This window comes from Pristiophorus japonicus, chromosome 6 (genome assembly GCF_044704955.1).
Source record: "Pristiophorus japonicus isolate sPriJap1 chromosome 6, sPriJap1.hap1, whole genome shotgun sequence".
Classification (NCBI taxonomy): Eukaryota; Metazoa; Chordata; class Chondrichthyes; family Pristiophoridae; genus Pristiophorus; species Pristiophorus japonicus.
This window is the reverse complement of record NC_091982.1, coordinates 10,313,487-10,330,024: the sequence shown is the minus strand read 5'-3', so window position 1 is coordinate 10,330,024 and position 16,538 is coordinate 10,313,487. Positions and strand designations below refer to the sequence as shown.

At 44.9% G+C, this 16,538-nt stretch overlaps 1 protein-coding gene across 2 annotated transcripts in view; it reads left to right on the top strand.

The window, feature by feature from the left end:
- dlg3 (discs, large homolog 3 (Drosophila)) overlaps positions 1-16,538 on the top strand; it is a 779,594-nt gene that overhangs the window by 515,296 nt on the left and 247,760 nt on the right. For both annotated transcript variants that reach the window (XM_070882612.1, XM_070882613.1), the window contains 3 exons: positions 3,841-3,891; positions 11,278-11,402; positions 13,269-13,438. In XM_070882612.1, coding sequence (XP_070738713.1) covers positions 3,841-3,891; positions 11,278-11,402; positions 13,269-13,438 — 346 coding nt within the window. The remainder of the gene's footprint in view (positions 1-3,840; positions 3,892-11,277; positions 11,403-13,268; positions 13,439-16,538) is intronic.

Sequence of the window (16,538 nt, the reverse complement as noted above, 5' to 3'; positions counted from 1 at the left end):
TGAAGACATCCTCCCTCATATTGTGTGGCACTACCACCGTGCTCAATGGGATATATTCAGAACAGATTTAGCAGCTCAAAACTGGGCATCCATGAGGCACTGTGGGCCATCAGCAGCAGCAAAATTGTATTCTGCCACAATCTGTAACCTCATGGCCCTTACTCTAACATTATAATAAAGCAGAGGGCCCAACCCTGTTTCGATGAGGAGTGTAGAAGAGCATGCCAGGAGCAGCACCAGGTGGACCTAAAAATGAGTTGCCAAACTGGGGAGGCTGCAACACAGGATTACATGAATGCTAAACAGCAGAAGCCGCTATAGACAGGGCTAAACAATCCCACAATCAACAGATCAGATCAAATCTCTGCAGTCCTGCTACATCCAGTTATGAATGGTGGTGGACCATTAAACAACTAATGGGAGGAGGAGGCTTCATGAATATTCCAATCGTCAATGATGGCGGAGCCCAGCACGTGAGTGCAAAAGACAAGGCTGAAGCGTTTGCAACCTTCTTCAGCCAGAAATGCCGAGTGGATGACCATATCGGCCTCTTGAGGTCCCACCATCACAGAAGCCAGTCTTCAGCCAATTTGATTCAATCCACATGATATCCAGCAGTGGATAGTCAAGGGGCTATAGGGGGGGAGGAACGTAATACAATCACTAAGGAAGTGGTACTCAGTAAGATAATGGGACTAAAGGCAAATAAATCCCCTGGACCTGATGGCTTACATCCTAAGGTCTAAAGAGAAGTAGCGGCAGGGATAGTGGATGAATTGGTTGTAATTTACCAAAATTCCCTGGATTCTGGGGAGGTCCCAGCAGATTGGGAAAACTGCAAATGTAACGCCCCTATTTAAAAAAGGAGGCAGACAAAAAGCAGGAAACTATAGACCAGTTAGCCTAACATCTATGGTTGGGAAGATGTTGGAGTCCATTATTAAAGAAGCAGTAGCAGGACATTTGGAAAAGCAAAATTTGGTCAGGCAGAGTCAGCATGGATTTGTGAAGGGGTAGTCATGTTTGACAAATTTGCTAGAATTCTTTGAGGATGTAACATACAGGGTTGATAAAGGGGAACCAGTGGATGTAGTTTATTTGGACTTCCAGAAGGTATTTGACAAGGTGCCACATAAAGGTTACTGCACAAGATAAAAGATCACGGGGTTGGGGGTAATATATTAGCACGGATAGAGGATTGGCTAACGAATAGAAAACAGAGAGTAGGGATAAATGGTTCATTCTCGGGTTGGCAATCAGTAACCAGTGGGGTGCCACAGGGATCAGTGCTGGGACCCCAACTATTTACAATCTATATTAACGACTTGGAGGAAGGGACTGAGTGTAACGTAGCCAACTTTGCCAACGATACAAAGATGAGAGGAAAAATGGGAGATGGTGAGGACACACACAATCTGCAAAAGGACATCGACAGGCTAAGTGAGTGGGCAAAAATTTAGCAGATGGAGTATAATGTTGGAAAGTGTAAGGTCATGCACTTTGGCAGAAAAAAGCAAAGAGCAAGTTATTATTTAAATGGAGAAAGATTGCAAAGTGCTGCAGTACAGCAGGACCTGGGGGTACTTGTGCATGAAACACAAAAGGTTAGTATATAGGTACAGCAAGTGATCAGAAAGGTCAATGGAATCTTGGTATTTATGGCAAAGGGGGTGGAGTATAAAAGCAGGGAACTCTTGCTACAGTTGTACAGGGTATTGGTGAGGCCACACCTGGAATACTGTATGCAGTTTTGGTTTCCATATTTACAAAAGGATATACTTGCTTTGGAGGCAGTTCAGAGAAGGTCCACAAGGTTGATTCCAGAGATGAGGGGATTGACTTATGAGGAAAGGTTGAGTAGGTTGGGCCTCTACTGATTGGAATTCAGAAGAATGAGAGGTGATCTTATCGAAACGTGTAAGATTATGAGGGGGTTTGACAAGGTGGATGCAGAGAGCATGTTTCCGCTGATAGGGGAGACTAGAACTAGAGGGCATGATCTTAGAATAAGGAGCCACCCATTTAAAACTGAGATGAAGAAAAATTTCTTCTCTCAGAAGGTTGCGGATCTGTGGAATTCGCTGCCCCAGAGAGCTGTGGAAGCTGGGTCATTGACAGAAATAGACAGTTTCTTGAACGATAAGGGAATAATGGGTTATGGAGAGCAGGCAGGGAAGTGGACCTGAGTCCATGATCAGATCAGCCATGATCGTATTAAATGGCGGAGCAGGCTCGAGGGGCCGTATCGTCTTCTCCTGCTCCTACTTCTTATGTTTTTATATCAAAAAATGGCTGAGCGCACTGGATACAGCAAAGGCTATGGGCCCCGATAACATCCCGGCTGTCGTGCTGAAGACTTGTGCTCCAGACCTAGCTGCGCCTCTAGCCAAGCTGTTCCAGTACAGCTACGACACTGGCATCTATCCGACAATGTGGAAAACTGCCCAGGTATGTCCTGTCAACAAAAAGCAGGACATATCCAATCCCAGCAGTCAATTCTCAATCATCAGCAAAGTGATGGAAGGTGTTGTAGACAGTGCTATCAAGCGGCACTTGCTCACCAATAACCTGCTCACCGCTGCCCAGTCTGGGTTCCGCCAGGACCAATCGGCTCCAGACCTCATTACAGCCTTGGTCGAAACATGGACAAAAGAGCTGAATTCCAGTGCTGAGGTGAGAGTGACTGCCCTTGACATCAAGGCAGCACTTGACCGAGTCTGGCATCAAGGAGCCTTAATAAAACCGAAGTCAATGGGAATCAGGGGGAAAACGCTCCACTGGCTGGAGTCATACCTAGCACAAGGCCTGTGGTTGTTGGAGGTCAATCATCACATCGTTGCAGGAGTTCCTCAGGCAGTGTCCTCAGCCCAACCATGTTCAGCTGCTTCATCACTTACCTTCCCTCCATCATAATGTCAAAAGTGGGAATGTTTGCTGATGACTGCACAGTGTATCCCAGCCAATTGGCCATTCTTCATTTCCACACAGTGGATATTGGCTAACTTCTTGACTGTTGGGGCTTTGAAAGCTGAACCTAATGCTGTCTTTCCCCAATTTCCACACATGTGCAATTTCCAGCAGGGTAGCAATCAGGAATGCGGACCCTGGCTGATGGATTTCTCTCCTGAACCCAGCAATATTGAGGTAGCTAACTCAACACAGACTAGTATTCAAGCCTGAGATCCTCCTGGTCTGTACAGCTCAATGGCTCAATACACCCTTTACCCACTAACCCATCAGCGAGTCACCAAAACACATTGTAAATGTTTGTTTGCTGTGAGTGTAACTATAAAAGTACTAAAATAAGGAATTATTCTGCCTTCCAGATTGTGGTCTAGAAATGAAGAGGAAACTGATCTTCATTCTTTCAGATTAATCACATTGTTGAATCAATGCCAATCTGTTCCTCTATTCATAATAGAATAATGTCTCACCCCTCCTCAGAAAGTCACTAAAAAGAGAGATTTTGAAAGTGTCTCTCATCCTTATAAGATCAAGCTCATGTGGACAGACACCCTTCCCTCCCTTGAATTCTATTTCTAGTGTACAAATATAACTGAAAGATTTAGCAGTGCTCAGTGCTTGAATTCTGATATGACACGTCTCTATCGGGTAGACAGGATAAAAAGTATCTAATTTCAGGAAGGATTCACTCTCAACATCTTTTTAACCGTGCTTTTGAACGAGGGAGCAAATTCATGTTAAAAGTATCCTCTCCTTCACCGTATTGTCTTTTTAACAAACACAAAATTAGTGGATACAAAAAACTGTAAGCACTTGAAGAATGTGACTCATCAACTGTTTGAAATAATGAAATTTCCATATTTATTTATTTCCTAGGCTAATGGAAGTGATGGAATGTACAAATACGAAGAGATAATTCTGGAGCGTGTGAGTAGTGCAGTTTGTCTCTCCATGTAATTGTGTAATAGTAATTGTGCTTCCTCCAACTGGAATGTTTACAGTAGTATTTTCTCTATTGGAATTGTTTTTAACCTATCTGTCTGGCAGAAACCAGGCGAGTAGGCAATTAAAAATGAGCGGTTTATTTACCTGCTCAGATCGACCATTTCCGATATTAACCTGCAGGGCTTTGCAGGCAGATGAGATGCCTGCTTAATGCAACATCCCCACCGCTTACATGGAAGCTAGCGGGAAGCCAAGGGCCGCTCAATCTGTGCCTGTTGGCAGCTGCTCTGCAACTCCTTCGTGTTCATTCTGGGCGAAAATAGACCGCCATTTAAATGAGGCTCAGACCAGCACGTGCGTTTCGTAGTCAACTCACCTTTGCCCGCCCAAAGCTCACTCCAGGTTAAAAGAAATCCCATAGTTTCAGTAGCCTACTGACTGTTCATTTGAATAATATATACACCTGTTTTAGAGAATCATCCTGGAGCAAAAGTATTATTATAATTAATGGGATTTATGAAGGGTGAAACTATCTGGTGCAGAACTCTGCTCAGATACATGATCCACAGCTAACTATTTTGGCTGTAGATATGCCTTGTTCATTATTGGTTCTCCAGTAAATGAAAGCACATAATCTTTAGGATAGAGTGACCATTAATGTGTGCCTTTATTGATAGATAGGAGCATATTAGTGACGCTCAGATATAATCAATGTAACTACGTGCATTCACTTGCTGACTTATTGATTTTATGAAAGGAAGCAAACTCTCTAGTCTCTCTTTATTGTGGCCCCAAAGAAAAGTACTGATAGTCTAGGGGAGACTGGGGCGGGGAGGGGCCGGGGGGAATTGTCCTTTTTTATAGCCCCATCGGGGGGCGCTAATGGGGCGTGACGAGGTTATCGCCGGGGGGAAGGGGTCGAAAGCGCCTTCGTGAAAATTGCCCCAGAGATTTGGGGGGCGAAGTGTCGTTAGCACCGCGCCCCATGATTTGCGCCCTGGGCTGGCACTGCACGACGATTTTAATGGGGGATTTTAACTTTCATATAGATTCAGATAAACACCTGTCAAAAAGACAGTGAATTTCTTGAGTCTGTCCAGGATAGTTTTCTACAACAATATGTCCCCGAAGCAACAAGGGGGCATGCCATATTAGATTTAGTAATGAGTAATGAGCCAGATTTAGTCAACAGCCTAACAGTGCATGAACATTTATCTAATAACGAGCATTACATGATCAAGCTCAACATAGTGTTTGAAAGGGAGAAACGCGAAACAGCTACTAAGATTCTACTCTTAAGTAAGGCCGACTTCAACGGGATGAAACAGAGACTGACCACAGTAAATTGGGCAAATCTGTTAATGGGTAAAACGACAGAAAATCAATGGGAGGTGTTCAAAAAATAATTTTAAACAATTTAATATGATACAGAATCAGTTTATACCCCTGAGGGGCAAGAGCCCCAAAAAACAGATGGATGACTAAAGAGGTAAGAGACGGTATAAAACTAAAAGAAAAAGCGTACAAAAATAGCACAGATCCTGGCGAATGGGAAAGATACAAAGAACAGCAAAGGTTGAGAAAACAGATAGCAAGAGCAACAAAAAGGGAGTATGAAAAGTAACTCGCAAGTGATTTCAAAATCAACACAAAGAATTTTTACAATTATATTAGGAAAAAGAGGGTGGTCAGGAGCAAAGTTGGCCCCTTGAAAACTGCTATCGGTGATCTTGTCAATGATAAGGAAATGGCGGACATGTTGAATAATTACTTTGTGTCAGTATTTACAGTAGAGGAAGAGGATAGCGTGCCGGAAATCCCAAGGAAACTAATATTAAATCAGGGACAGGGACTCAATAAAATTAATGTAAGCAAAATAGTAATGAACAAAATAATGGCATTAAGAGTGCCAAATCCCCAGGAGCAGATGGTTTCCACCCCACGGTTTTAAAGGAAGTAGGTGAGGACATTGCAGATGCCCTAACTATAATCTTCCAAACTTCTCTTAATTCAGGAACCGTTTCTTGCGATTAGAAAATTTTGCATGTCACTGCGCTATTTAAGAATGGTGAGAGAGGGAAACCAGGGAATTATAGAATAGTTAGCCTAACATCAGTTGTCGGGAAATTAATGGAGTCTACAATTAAGCATAGAGTGACTAAACACCTTGAATATTTTCAGCTGATCAGAGAGAGCCAGTATGGATTTGTGAAAGGGAGGTCATGCCTAACAAACCTGATTGAATTTCTGGAAGAGGTGACTAAAGTAGTGGACAGGGTAATATCTATGGATTCTATTTATAGGGACTTCCAGAAGGCATTTGATAAAGTCCCTCATAAGAGACTTAACTAAGGAGAACTGGTTGGCAGACAGGAAGCAGAGAGTCGGGATAAACGGGTCCTTTTCAGAATGGCAGGCAGTGACTAGTGGGATACCGCAGGGCTCAGTGCTGGGACCCCAGCTATTTAAAATATACATTAATGATTTGGATGAGGGAATTGAATGTAATATCTCCAAGTTTGCAGATGAAACTAAGCCGGGTGGTGGTGTGAGCTGTGAGGAGGACGCTAAAAGGCTGCAGGGTGACTTGGACAGGTTAGATGAGTGGGAAAACGCAGTATAATGTGGATAAATGTGAGGTTATCCACTTTGGTGGCAAAAATACGAAGGCAGAATATTATCTGAATGGCGGCAGATTAGGAAAAGGGGAGGTACAGCGAGATCTGGGTATCATGGTACATCAGTCATTGAAACTTGGCATGCAGGTTCAGCAGGCAGTGAAGAAGGCAAATGGTATGTTGGCCTTCATAGCTAGGGGATTTGAGTATAGGAGCAGGGAGGTCTTACTGCAGTTGTACAGGGCCTTGGTGAGGCCCCACCTGGAATATTGTGTTCAGTTTTGGTCTCCTAATCTGAGGAAGGACGTTCTTGCTATTGAGGGAGTACAGCGAAGGTTCACCAGACTGATTCCCGGGATGGCAGGACTGACATATGTGGAGAGACTGGATCGACTGGGCCTGTATTCACTGGAGTTTAGAAGGATGAGAGGGGATCTCGTAGAAACATATAAAATTCTGATGGGACTGGACAGGTTAGCTGCAGGAAGAATGTTCCCGATATTGGGGAAGTCCAGCACCAGGGGACATATTATAAGGATAAGGGGTAAGCCATTTAGGACTGAGATGAGGAGAAACTTCTTCACTCAGAGAGTTGTTAACCTGTGGAATTCCCTACCACAGAGAGTTGTTGATGCCAGTTCATTGGAGATATTGAAGGGGGAGTTAGATAAGGCCCTTACGGCTAAAGGGATCAAGGGGTATGGAGAGAAAGCAGGAAAGGGGTACTGAGGTGAATGATCAGCCATGATTTTATTGAATGGCGGTGCAGGCTCGAAGGACCGAATGGCCTACTCCTGCACCTATTTTCTATGTTTCTACGTTTCTACATTTGAAGCTGTGTTGGGACCTTGGAGGGAGTGCAGCATTGGTTTACCAGCATGATACCTGGACTCCAAGGGTTAAATTATGAGGAGAGATTACACAAATTAGGGTTATATTCCCTAGAATTTAGAAGATTAAGGGGTGATTTGATCAAAGTTTTCAAGATATTAAAGAGAACAGATAGGGTAGATAGTGAGAAACTATTTCTGCTGGTTGGGGAGTCGAGGACTAGGGGGCATAGGCTAAAAATTAGAGCCAGATCGTTCAGGAGTGAAATTAGGAAACACTTCTACACACAAAGGATGGTAGAAGTTTGGAACTCCCTTCCGCAAATGGCAATTGATGCTAGATCAATTGTTAATTTTAAATCAGAGATTGATAGATTTTTGTTAACCAAAGGCATTAAGGGATATGGGCCAAAGGTGGGTATATGGAGTTAGGTTGCAGATCAGCCATGATCTCATTGAATGGCGGAACAGGCTCGAGGGGTTCAATTACCTACTCCTGTTCCTATGTTTCTAGATGAGGGACTATTGGTGAATGGATAATTTGGGTTGCGTTTACTGGTATCGCAGCCAAATGAGTTCTTCATGGACAGCCCAGACAGAAAGAGCCTGACTAGGTTTCCTCCTCAGTTCCTCCTCCTCCAGCTGCACGCCATATAGATGGTGGCAAGGTCTGTGCCTTCATGGTGGCGAGATTGTGCAGCATGCAGCAGACCACCACGAATCTTGACACCTGCTCTGACGAGTACTGCAGGGCTCTTCCAGAGCGGCCCAGGCAGTGGATGCATTGTTTCAGCATGCCAATGGTCTGCTCTATCACATTTCGTGTGGAAGCATGGCTTTCATTGTATGCGTGCTGCCCATGTGTGTATGGGTTGCGAACCGGAGTCGTGAGCCATGTCATCAGTGGATAACCTTTGCCACCCAGTAGCTGCTCTTTGGTTTGTCATGATAGCTGAAATGCAGATGGCACAGCGAACTGCCACAGAATGAAGGCATCATAACTGCTGCCAGGATACCAAGCATTGCCTTGCACGATTTGTTGCCCATGGTCACACATCAGCTGGACGTTGAGGGAGTGGAATCGCTTTCAGTTGCGGTACATCTCAGAGTTGACATGCGGTGCCCAGAAAGTGACATGCATGCTGTCAATGGCAGCCTGCACCATGGAGAAGCCTGCAATCCTCACAAAGTCACTTGCTCGCCCCACCTGCTGCTCTCTGGCAAGAGAGAATGAATTGTAGTCTGCTCTCTTTGAATACAGAGGCTCACTGATCTCCCTTATGCAACAGTGGACGGCAAGTTGCGAGATGTTGCAAATATCTTCAGCTTGAAGGAGCCCGATTCATAAAACTCACACCAGAAGTGCACCACGGACACCATTTTGGATCTCTAAGGGCATACTTGCAGCGCCCAAAGGACAGGCGGTACGGATCCAAATTTTGAGCCCTGTATCTTTTTAAATTGGCTAAAAGCCATTGGCCTAGAAAGTTTCTTTCCCAATCCAAATTTTTTTTAAAGAAACAATTCAGTTGAGCCAGACCCCAATTTCACCCCTCAGTCCTGCCAAACCTCAGGTTCCCCCTCCATGCTTCCACCAAGTGCCAGAATAGGTGTTCCCCAGGCACAGAGCAAAGGACAAAGACACTGAGACCTATTACATCAGGCCTATGTCCTCAATGTGTCTTTCCAGGATTTCCTGGGGTTTCCCCACAGAATGCAAGCCCAGTGTTGGTATTTTAATGAGGCGCGAGAGGTGTCATTTTCTTTTGGCTCTACTTTCTGGGCATCCCAGTGCAGGAATGTCTGTGTATATCTGCCTCTGTGGCTAGCCACTGGTGTCCTCCTAACTGGAGTATCATAGGGGTACTTTGGAGGCAGGCTGGACAAGCATCTCCTTTTTACATTTTATTCTATCTGTCCTGCTGATTTGAGGCACTCAGGCCTTCTGGTTGATGATTTCCATTATTAGCCAAAAGGCTCTGGTCTTGGAGGCCTGATGCACAGCCTTCAATCCTGAGAGATCTGCAGCTGCACTTAGATTTCTTTTTTAGGCACAAGACCCAACTAAAAGTTTGCCTGGAGTTTCACAGGCCATGCAAGTAGGGGCAAATGTATGTGTGCTTTCTTCCTCACAGGTGGAAGACATCTCAGGTGCACTGTACTTGTCTAAGAGGAAAATTTGTCCTATTCGATCAGATGCTATCCCCTACATGGCATGAAGATCCTGATTATAGTAAAACAGCAAATCCTCCAACTCATTGTGAGCAATGCCAGTGGGGATACATGAGTTTATAATTAAAATTATAAAATATAAAACATCTAACACCGCAGTTTCATAATTTGCAGCATAATGGAACTTAGCTTCCATCACAACGGGCACTTTGAGAAATGTTCAACATTGGTACAGTACCTCCACAATATTCAATCAGCAAGGCCTGAGGTATGGAAGAGCAAGAGCTTATTTTTACAGAAAATGAGTGCACCAGAAAAATGTATAAAAGAATTTATATAAGGACATTTCATTATAATGCAGTCTCTCTGCCACATTGTGCTTGAAAATGGTCTTGAACCTGCTACATGACAATCGTTGAGTCAAAATTATGCTTCTCAAAGCCAGCTTTTCAGCTATGTGACAGGTTTCAATATAGTCACTGGCTCAAAAGTTGCAGTTTGTATTGATCCTGTCACTGTTCGTTGCACCCGGCAATTCTTTGATGTCAGCACTGTTGCTTTGTGTAACAGCTTCAATATTATATCAGCAAGTCAGTGCACAGCAGATACTTGCTCAGGCACCCCTATCACTGACTGCTACAGAGAGCACACAAGAGCTTGAGAGTAGCATAATACGGAACCCTCGGGACCTGGCCTGTTTTGGATAAGGGATTTTTTCGGATGAGGGGTGGTCACGTTAAATTGGATGGTACAGGTACTGAGTAAGGGAATATCGGGACTGGCTGCCTTGGGGCTGGGAGTGCAGCAGAAAGATCATGGGGGTGGGGGGGGCGGTGGATCGCGGGGTCAGGCTAGCGATTGCGGGAGTCGGCAGCGAGGAAGAACTTCACTTTGTTCATGTCAGAGTTTTGCACATGCACCACCTAGTGGCTAGGAATGGTTCTGGACAAGGGGTTCCGGACGAGGGAGTTCTGGATAAGGGAGGTTCAACCTGTAATAACAACAGGTTACAGAATTACACTTTTTTACCTCAGTACACAGTGCCAAAAAAACACACTCACTTGTATTTTTAACCATTGAGAACTGTTGCAACTGTAGCAAGTTTGGAACACTTTATGTTTTTTTAATATATCAGCTGACTTTTTCCAGAGTTGATTCCAATTAAATCATGTTCCATGGTCCCATATATCTCTAATTCAAGATTATAAAATTAAGCATATGCCATCAGAGAAATTGTTTGTATGTAATTGTGAGAATCTTTGTATGACCATATCTGTTTTTAACTGGGCTTCTGTGAACATGAGTGTTTCTGGTTGAGTGCGGGTGTCTGTGTGTGAGTAAAAGAGTTTCTAGATGAGTGAAGGTATCTGTGTCTGCGTGTGGGCTGTTGAGTGAATTGGCAATAATTGGGGTGTGGGTCTCGGTCTTTCTGTAGTAATCAAGGTATGGGCCTCAATGTATCTAAGGAAGGCCAAGGTTTCAGCAGATTCATAATAAGGCCTGAGCCTCATTTTTTGTATAGCAATGCATAGGCCTATGTTAATTTGCAGTGGTTGAGACCTGGGTCTTGTTGCATTTATAGCAAGCCCTGAGCCTCAGTGCGATGGCAATAATTGAAGTCTGAGCCTCAGTTCTCTATAGTGACCAAGAACTGAGTTTAATTTTAACTGAGTGATTTGGTCTGTTGCAAGATAATTGATTCCTGGAGTTTTGGTTGAATCAACAATTGATGAATTCTGTCCTTACAGGGTAATTCAGGCCTGGGGTTTAGCATTGCTGGAGGAATCGACAATCCTCATGTTCCAGATGATCCTGGGATTTTTATTACCAAAATTATCCCTGGTGGGGCCGCTGCTATGGATGGACGACTTGGGTAACTAACTAGTAACTTACAGAAAAGACATTGTTCAGTAAGAGCTATTGTACAGTAAGACATTGTATGTGTTTCTGCATTGAGAGGTGCTCTCACTGCTGGTGACTAGCTTTCTGTGCTGCACCCTCTGTGCTCTCATTAAGCTGGTTGGCTGATAGTGGTGGTTGGAACCGGATGCTGAATATGACAGGGCTTAGTCGAGATGTTTGCTGATGTGCTGTTGATGACCCAAGAAGTGATGGGGCAGTCAAATCCCTCAATCTGCCAGAGCACAGAAGGATGCTAATTCCTGCATTAGTCAGGTTGAAGAGCATCCTTCTCAATCAGTTTTGTCAATTCCTCCATTGGAATTACTTCTTCTTTCCTCCACGTGAGTTCTTCCTCCTTCAGTATGCACTACGACTCCAGGTAGAGTTCATGCTGCATTGGGCCTCTTATTTGTCAGATAATTACTCTTCAATTATTTTGAGCATCTGAGCCGGAAAACATTCCCATTCTGAATTGTTGAAGTGAGACATGCTCTCCTTGATATCCTATTACTTCTGGACACTTGTCTCACCCTTGTATTGTAAGCAATCTGACTTCTGCCCCTTTGTTGCAGTGCATGAACTATTGGCGTACATTATCATCTCATGTATATGTTGCAAAAATTAGCTGATAACTTTGAATGCACACCTGGACAATTACATCAAAAGTGCACTGTGGAAAGTGAATTTATGCCATGTACATGTGTGCCATTGCTCCTAAATATGGTAATGTTTAGCTGCAAAGACCTCGGAAATTCTGTACAGTTCTTTGTATAAGATGCTGGGATCTCTTGTCTCCAAACACCTTAAATTTTGATTAATTGTTTTCCCTTTTTAAGGTCACGCAGTGGAAGTTATTTTTCCTCTTTGCAACCTGTCAAGTGCTAGATAAAGAGAGGACACAGTGACCTCTTGAAAGAGGGGAAACCAATCCTTTCTGTCCTCATGGCCCAGTGGTTAGTGCCTGGAGCTCTTTAGCCCTTCAGGCCAATACCAGGGTCGATTTTGCACAGCAGCAATGTGGAGGCACTGTACTTCAATAGAATCTGTAGAAGCAAGTTACAGAGCCTCAGATTACAGAAGCTCCGATTATGCAGGCACAGGTTATCATGTGGTGTGATGTTCCTGTATCTCTTCATGCAAAGCTGACAACATTGAATATCTGCAGACACAAACCATGTACCTGAAGCATTAATGTACACTAGAAGCATAAAGACAGTGAGAAGCAACAAGCTGCATCTGTCACATGGGCTGCAAGGGGACAGTCATGACAGGAACATAGGAATATGGGTAAACTTTACAATTGTGTGTTCCCGCCGTGCAACCTCACCTTCCAGTAATGCATATTGGGAAATCATGTGTGCACAGCCCATAATTTTCTTACCATAATAGAAAGGGAATTATGGACTGCGCTTGCGTAATTTCCCAATATGTACTCCTGCAGGGTGAGACTCTACGTCGGGAATGCACAATCCGGAAGTTTACCCATATTCCTATGTTCCTGTCATGAACAATGTGGAAGTACAAACTAAGGATTGACAACTTACCATAGCCTATGAAGCCCAAACCCATGCACACCATATCTGCTGCTTCTTCTTACTTTAACCTGTAACATTTTGTTGCAACACCTTGAACCTTGATTTTGTGCATTTTAATTTTTATCATCTCAGCCTCACTTTTTGCATAAGCCTTTACACCCTGTAACATTTGCATTACTGGTGAATCATTTCAGAATCAGGTCTTTCTGTTTAGGGATAGGGTGAAGAATGTCCACTTGTCGGAAATGTTCACTCTGTCTACTCCTGGAAACCTTACCCTTGTTTGCTGTTGGTATTTTCAGGGTCAATGACTGTGTGCTGCGAGTCAATGAAGTGGATGTTTCTGAAGTCGTTCACAGTAAAGCAGTGGAGGCGCTGAAAGAGGCGGGACCTGTTGTTCGACTGTTAGTCCGTAGAAGACAGCCAGCTGCAGAGGCTATATTAGAAGTGAACCTTTTAAAAGGACCCAAAGGTAACTTTCTAATGGCTGAGCTCATCTGGAACTGCTGACATGATTAATGGTATTGCTACACATGAAAGGGAACAAGAGAAAGGTAGCACTAACTACCCATTCATCCCCAGAACTCAAATCTTGGTTTCCTTGTTATTTTAATCCTCGTTTCCCTGGAGAGATGTAGCCACGGCTCTTGAAAAGCTCCACTGGTATCTCTTCTTCCAAAGTCAAAGCAGTGACATTACAGCATGTGTTTCTTTCCAAAATATGGATGTTTGCAATGGTCTCTGGATACACAACACAAACAGCACCTCTGTATTCCTTGCCTCAGTAACACAAACATTCTCAGCCTCAACAACAGCACCTGCACTTCCCCAGTCTCAGTAATACACAGTGCCTGGGCATTCCCAGTCTCAGTAATACACAGTGCCTGGGCATTCCCAGTCTCAGTAATACGCTGTGTCTGGGCATTCCCAGTCTCAGTAATACACAGTGTCTGGACATTCCCAGTCTCAGTAATACGCAGTGCCTGGGCATTCCCAGTCTCAGTAATACACAGTGTCTGGGCATTCCCAGTCTCAGTAATACACAGTGCCTGGGCATTCCCAGTCTCAGTAATACACAGTGCCTGGGCATTCCCAGTCTCAGTAATACACAGTGCCTGGGCATTCCCAGTCTCAGTAATACACAGTGCCTGGGCATTCCCAGTCTCAGTAATACACAGTGTCTGGGCATTCCCAGTCTCAGTAATACACAGTGCCTGGGCATTCCCAGTCTCGGTAATACGCAGTGCCTGGGCATTCCCAGTCTCAGTAATACACAGTGTCTGGCTTTCCCAGTCTCAGTAATACACAGTGTCTGGCTTTCCCAGTCTCAGTAATACACAGTGCCTGGGCATTCCCAGTCTCGGTAATACGCAGTGCCTGGGCATTCCCAGTCTCAGTAATACACAGTGTCTGGCTTTCCCAGACTCTGAGGCCGAGAAATTTAACTTCTGTGAAATCAGCGAAGCAGCTGCTCCAGCTGTGCCGAGAAATGCGTGAAGCCCGAACTAAATCCAGCTACGAGCCTCGTTTAAATGACACATTGTGGCAACTCCCTTGCATAGACCTGTATAATTCTGTCCTTGGAAAAACCTCTCCCCTAACTCTCTTACAACTGCACTTATGAAATCCCAAATGTCCAGCCTTCCTCCATTCACCACAACATTTTTGCAGCTCCCAATCTGCTCAATCACACCCTCACCTTTGATGACCTGGTCCCTGTTAAAACAATTACACTCTCTCACCTTAGCCATTCCCCCTGGTACGGCCCTCATCTTCGCTCCCTTAAGTCCAAGGGACGCAGACTTGAATGGATATGGCGACAACTGGTTTAGCCATTCACCACCAGATTTGGCTGGGCCACAAAAATCATTATTGGTTCCTATTCTCATCTGCCAAAATTGCTCACTATTCCAGAATGATTCTGGAATGCAACGATAAACCCTGGCTTCTATTCTCCGTCTTCTTAAAACCCTCTCCCCTGTCCCCTCCACCCTCACCTCCGACAATAAATGTGAGAAGCTCATGGACTTATTTGTCTCCAAGATTGAGACTTTCCATTCAGCTGCCTCTGCCACTTCCCTTCCTTTCTCGAGCCCGCCAGGCCAAACTCCTCTAAAGTTTCCCCCTGCTCGAGCCCTGAACTCACATCTTTCTCAAGTTTCTCTCCGACTTCCCCTCATGACCTCTCCACGCTCATCTTGTCCACGAGACCCACTTCCTGCTCCCGCGACCCTATTCCCACTAAACTGCTGACCACCCAACTTCCTTTCCTGGCTCCCATGTTAGGTGACACTGTTAACGGTTGTCTCTCCTCAGGTACTGTCCCCCACTCCTTCAAATCTGCCGTCATCACCCCTCTCCTTAAAAAAAACAACTTGCAAACAACCGCCCCATCTCCAACCTCCCTTTCCTCTCCAAAGTCCTTGAACATGTTGTCGCCTCCCAAATCCGGGCCCATCTTTCCCGCAACTCCATGTTTGAATCCCTCCAATCAGCTTTCCGTCCCTGCCACAGTACCAAAACAGCACTCATCAAAGTCTCAAATGGCATCCTTTGTGACTGTGACAAAGGTAAACTATCCCTCCTTGTCCTTCTTGACTTGTCTGCAGCCTTTGACACGGTTGACCACTCTATCCTTCTCCAACGCCTCTCCACTGTCGTCCAGCTGGGTGGGACTGCACTCGCCTGGTTCCATTCTTATCTATCTAATCATAGCCAGAGAATCACCTGCAATGGCTTCTCTTCCCTCTCCCGCATCATTACCTCTGGTGTCCCCCAAGGATCTATCCTTGACTCCCTCCTATTTCTCATCTACATGCTGCCCCTTGGCGACATCATTTAAAAACACAGCATCAGTTTCCACATGTATGCTGATGGCACCCAGCTCTACCTCACCACCACTTCTCTAAACCTCTCCATGTCCCCCTAAATTGTCAGGCTGCTTGTCTGACATCCAGTTCTGGATGAGCAGAAGTTTTCTCCAATTAAATATTGGGAAGACCGAAGCCATTGTTTTCGGTCCCCGCCACAAACTCTGTTCCCTAGTCACTGACTCCATCCCTCTCTCCAACATCTGTCTGAGGCTGAACCACAATGTTCGCAACCTTGGTGTCATAACTGACCCTGAAATAAGCTTCCAACCACATATCCACGGCATAACTAAGACCACCTATTTCTACCTCCATTACATCGCCCATCTCCGCCCCTGCCTCAGCTCATCTGCTGCTGAAACCCTCATCCGTGCCTTTGTTACCTCTAGACTTGACTATTCCAACGCACTCCTGGCTAGCCTCCCACATTCTACCCTATGTAAACTTGAGGTCATCCAAAGCTTGGCTGCCCATGTCCTAACAAGCACCGCTCACCCATCACCCCTGTGCTCGCTGACCTACACTGGCTCCCGGTTAAGCAACATCTTGATTTTAAAATTCTAATCCTTGTTTTCAAACCCTCCATGGCCTCGTCCTTCCCTATCTCTGTAATCTCATCCAGTCCCACAACCGCACCACCACCCCCCCCCCCCCCACCCCCCCGAGATATCTGCGCTCCTCTAATTCTGCCACCTTGAGCAT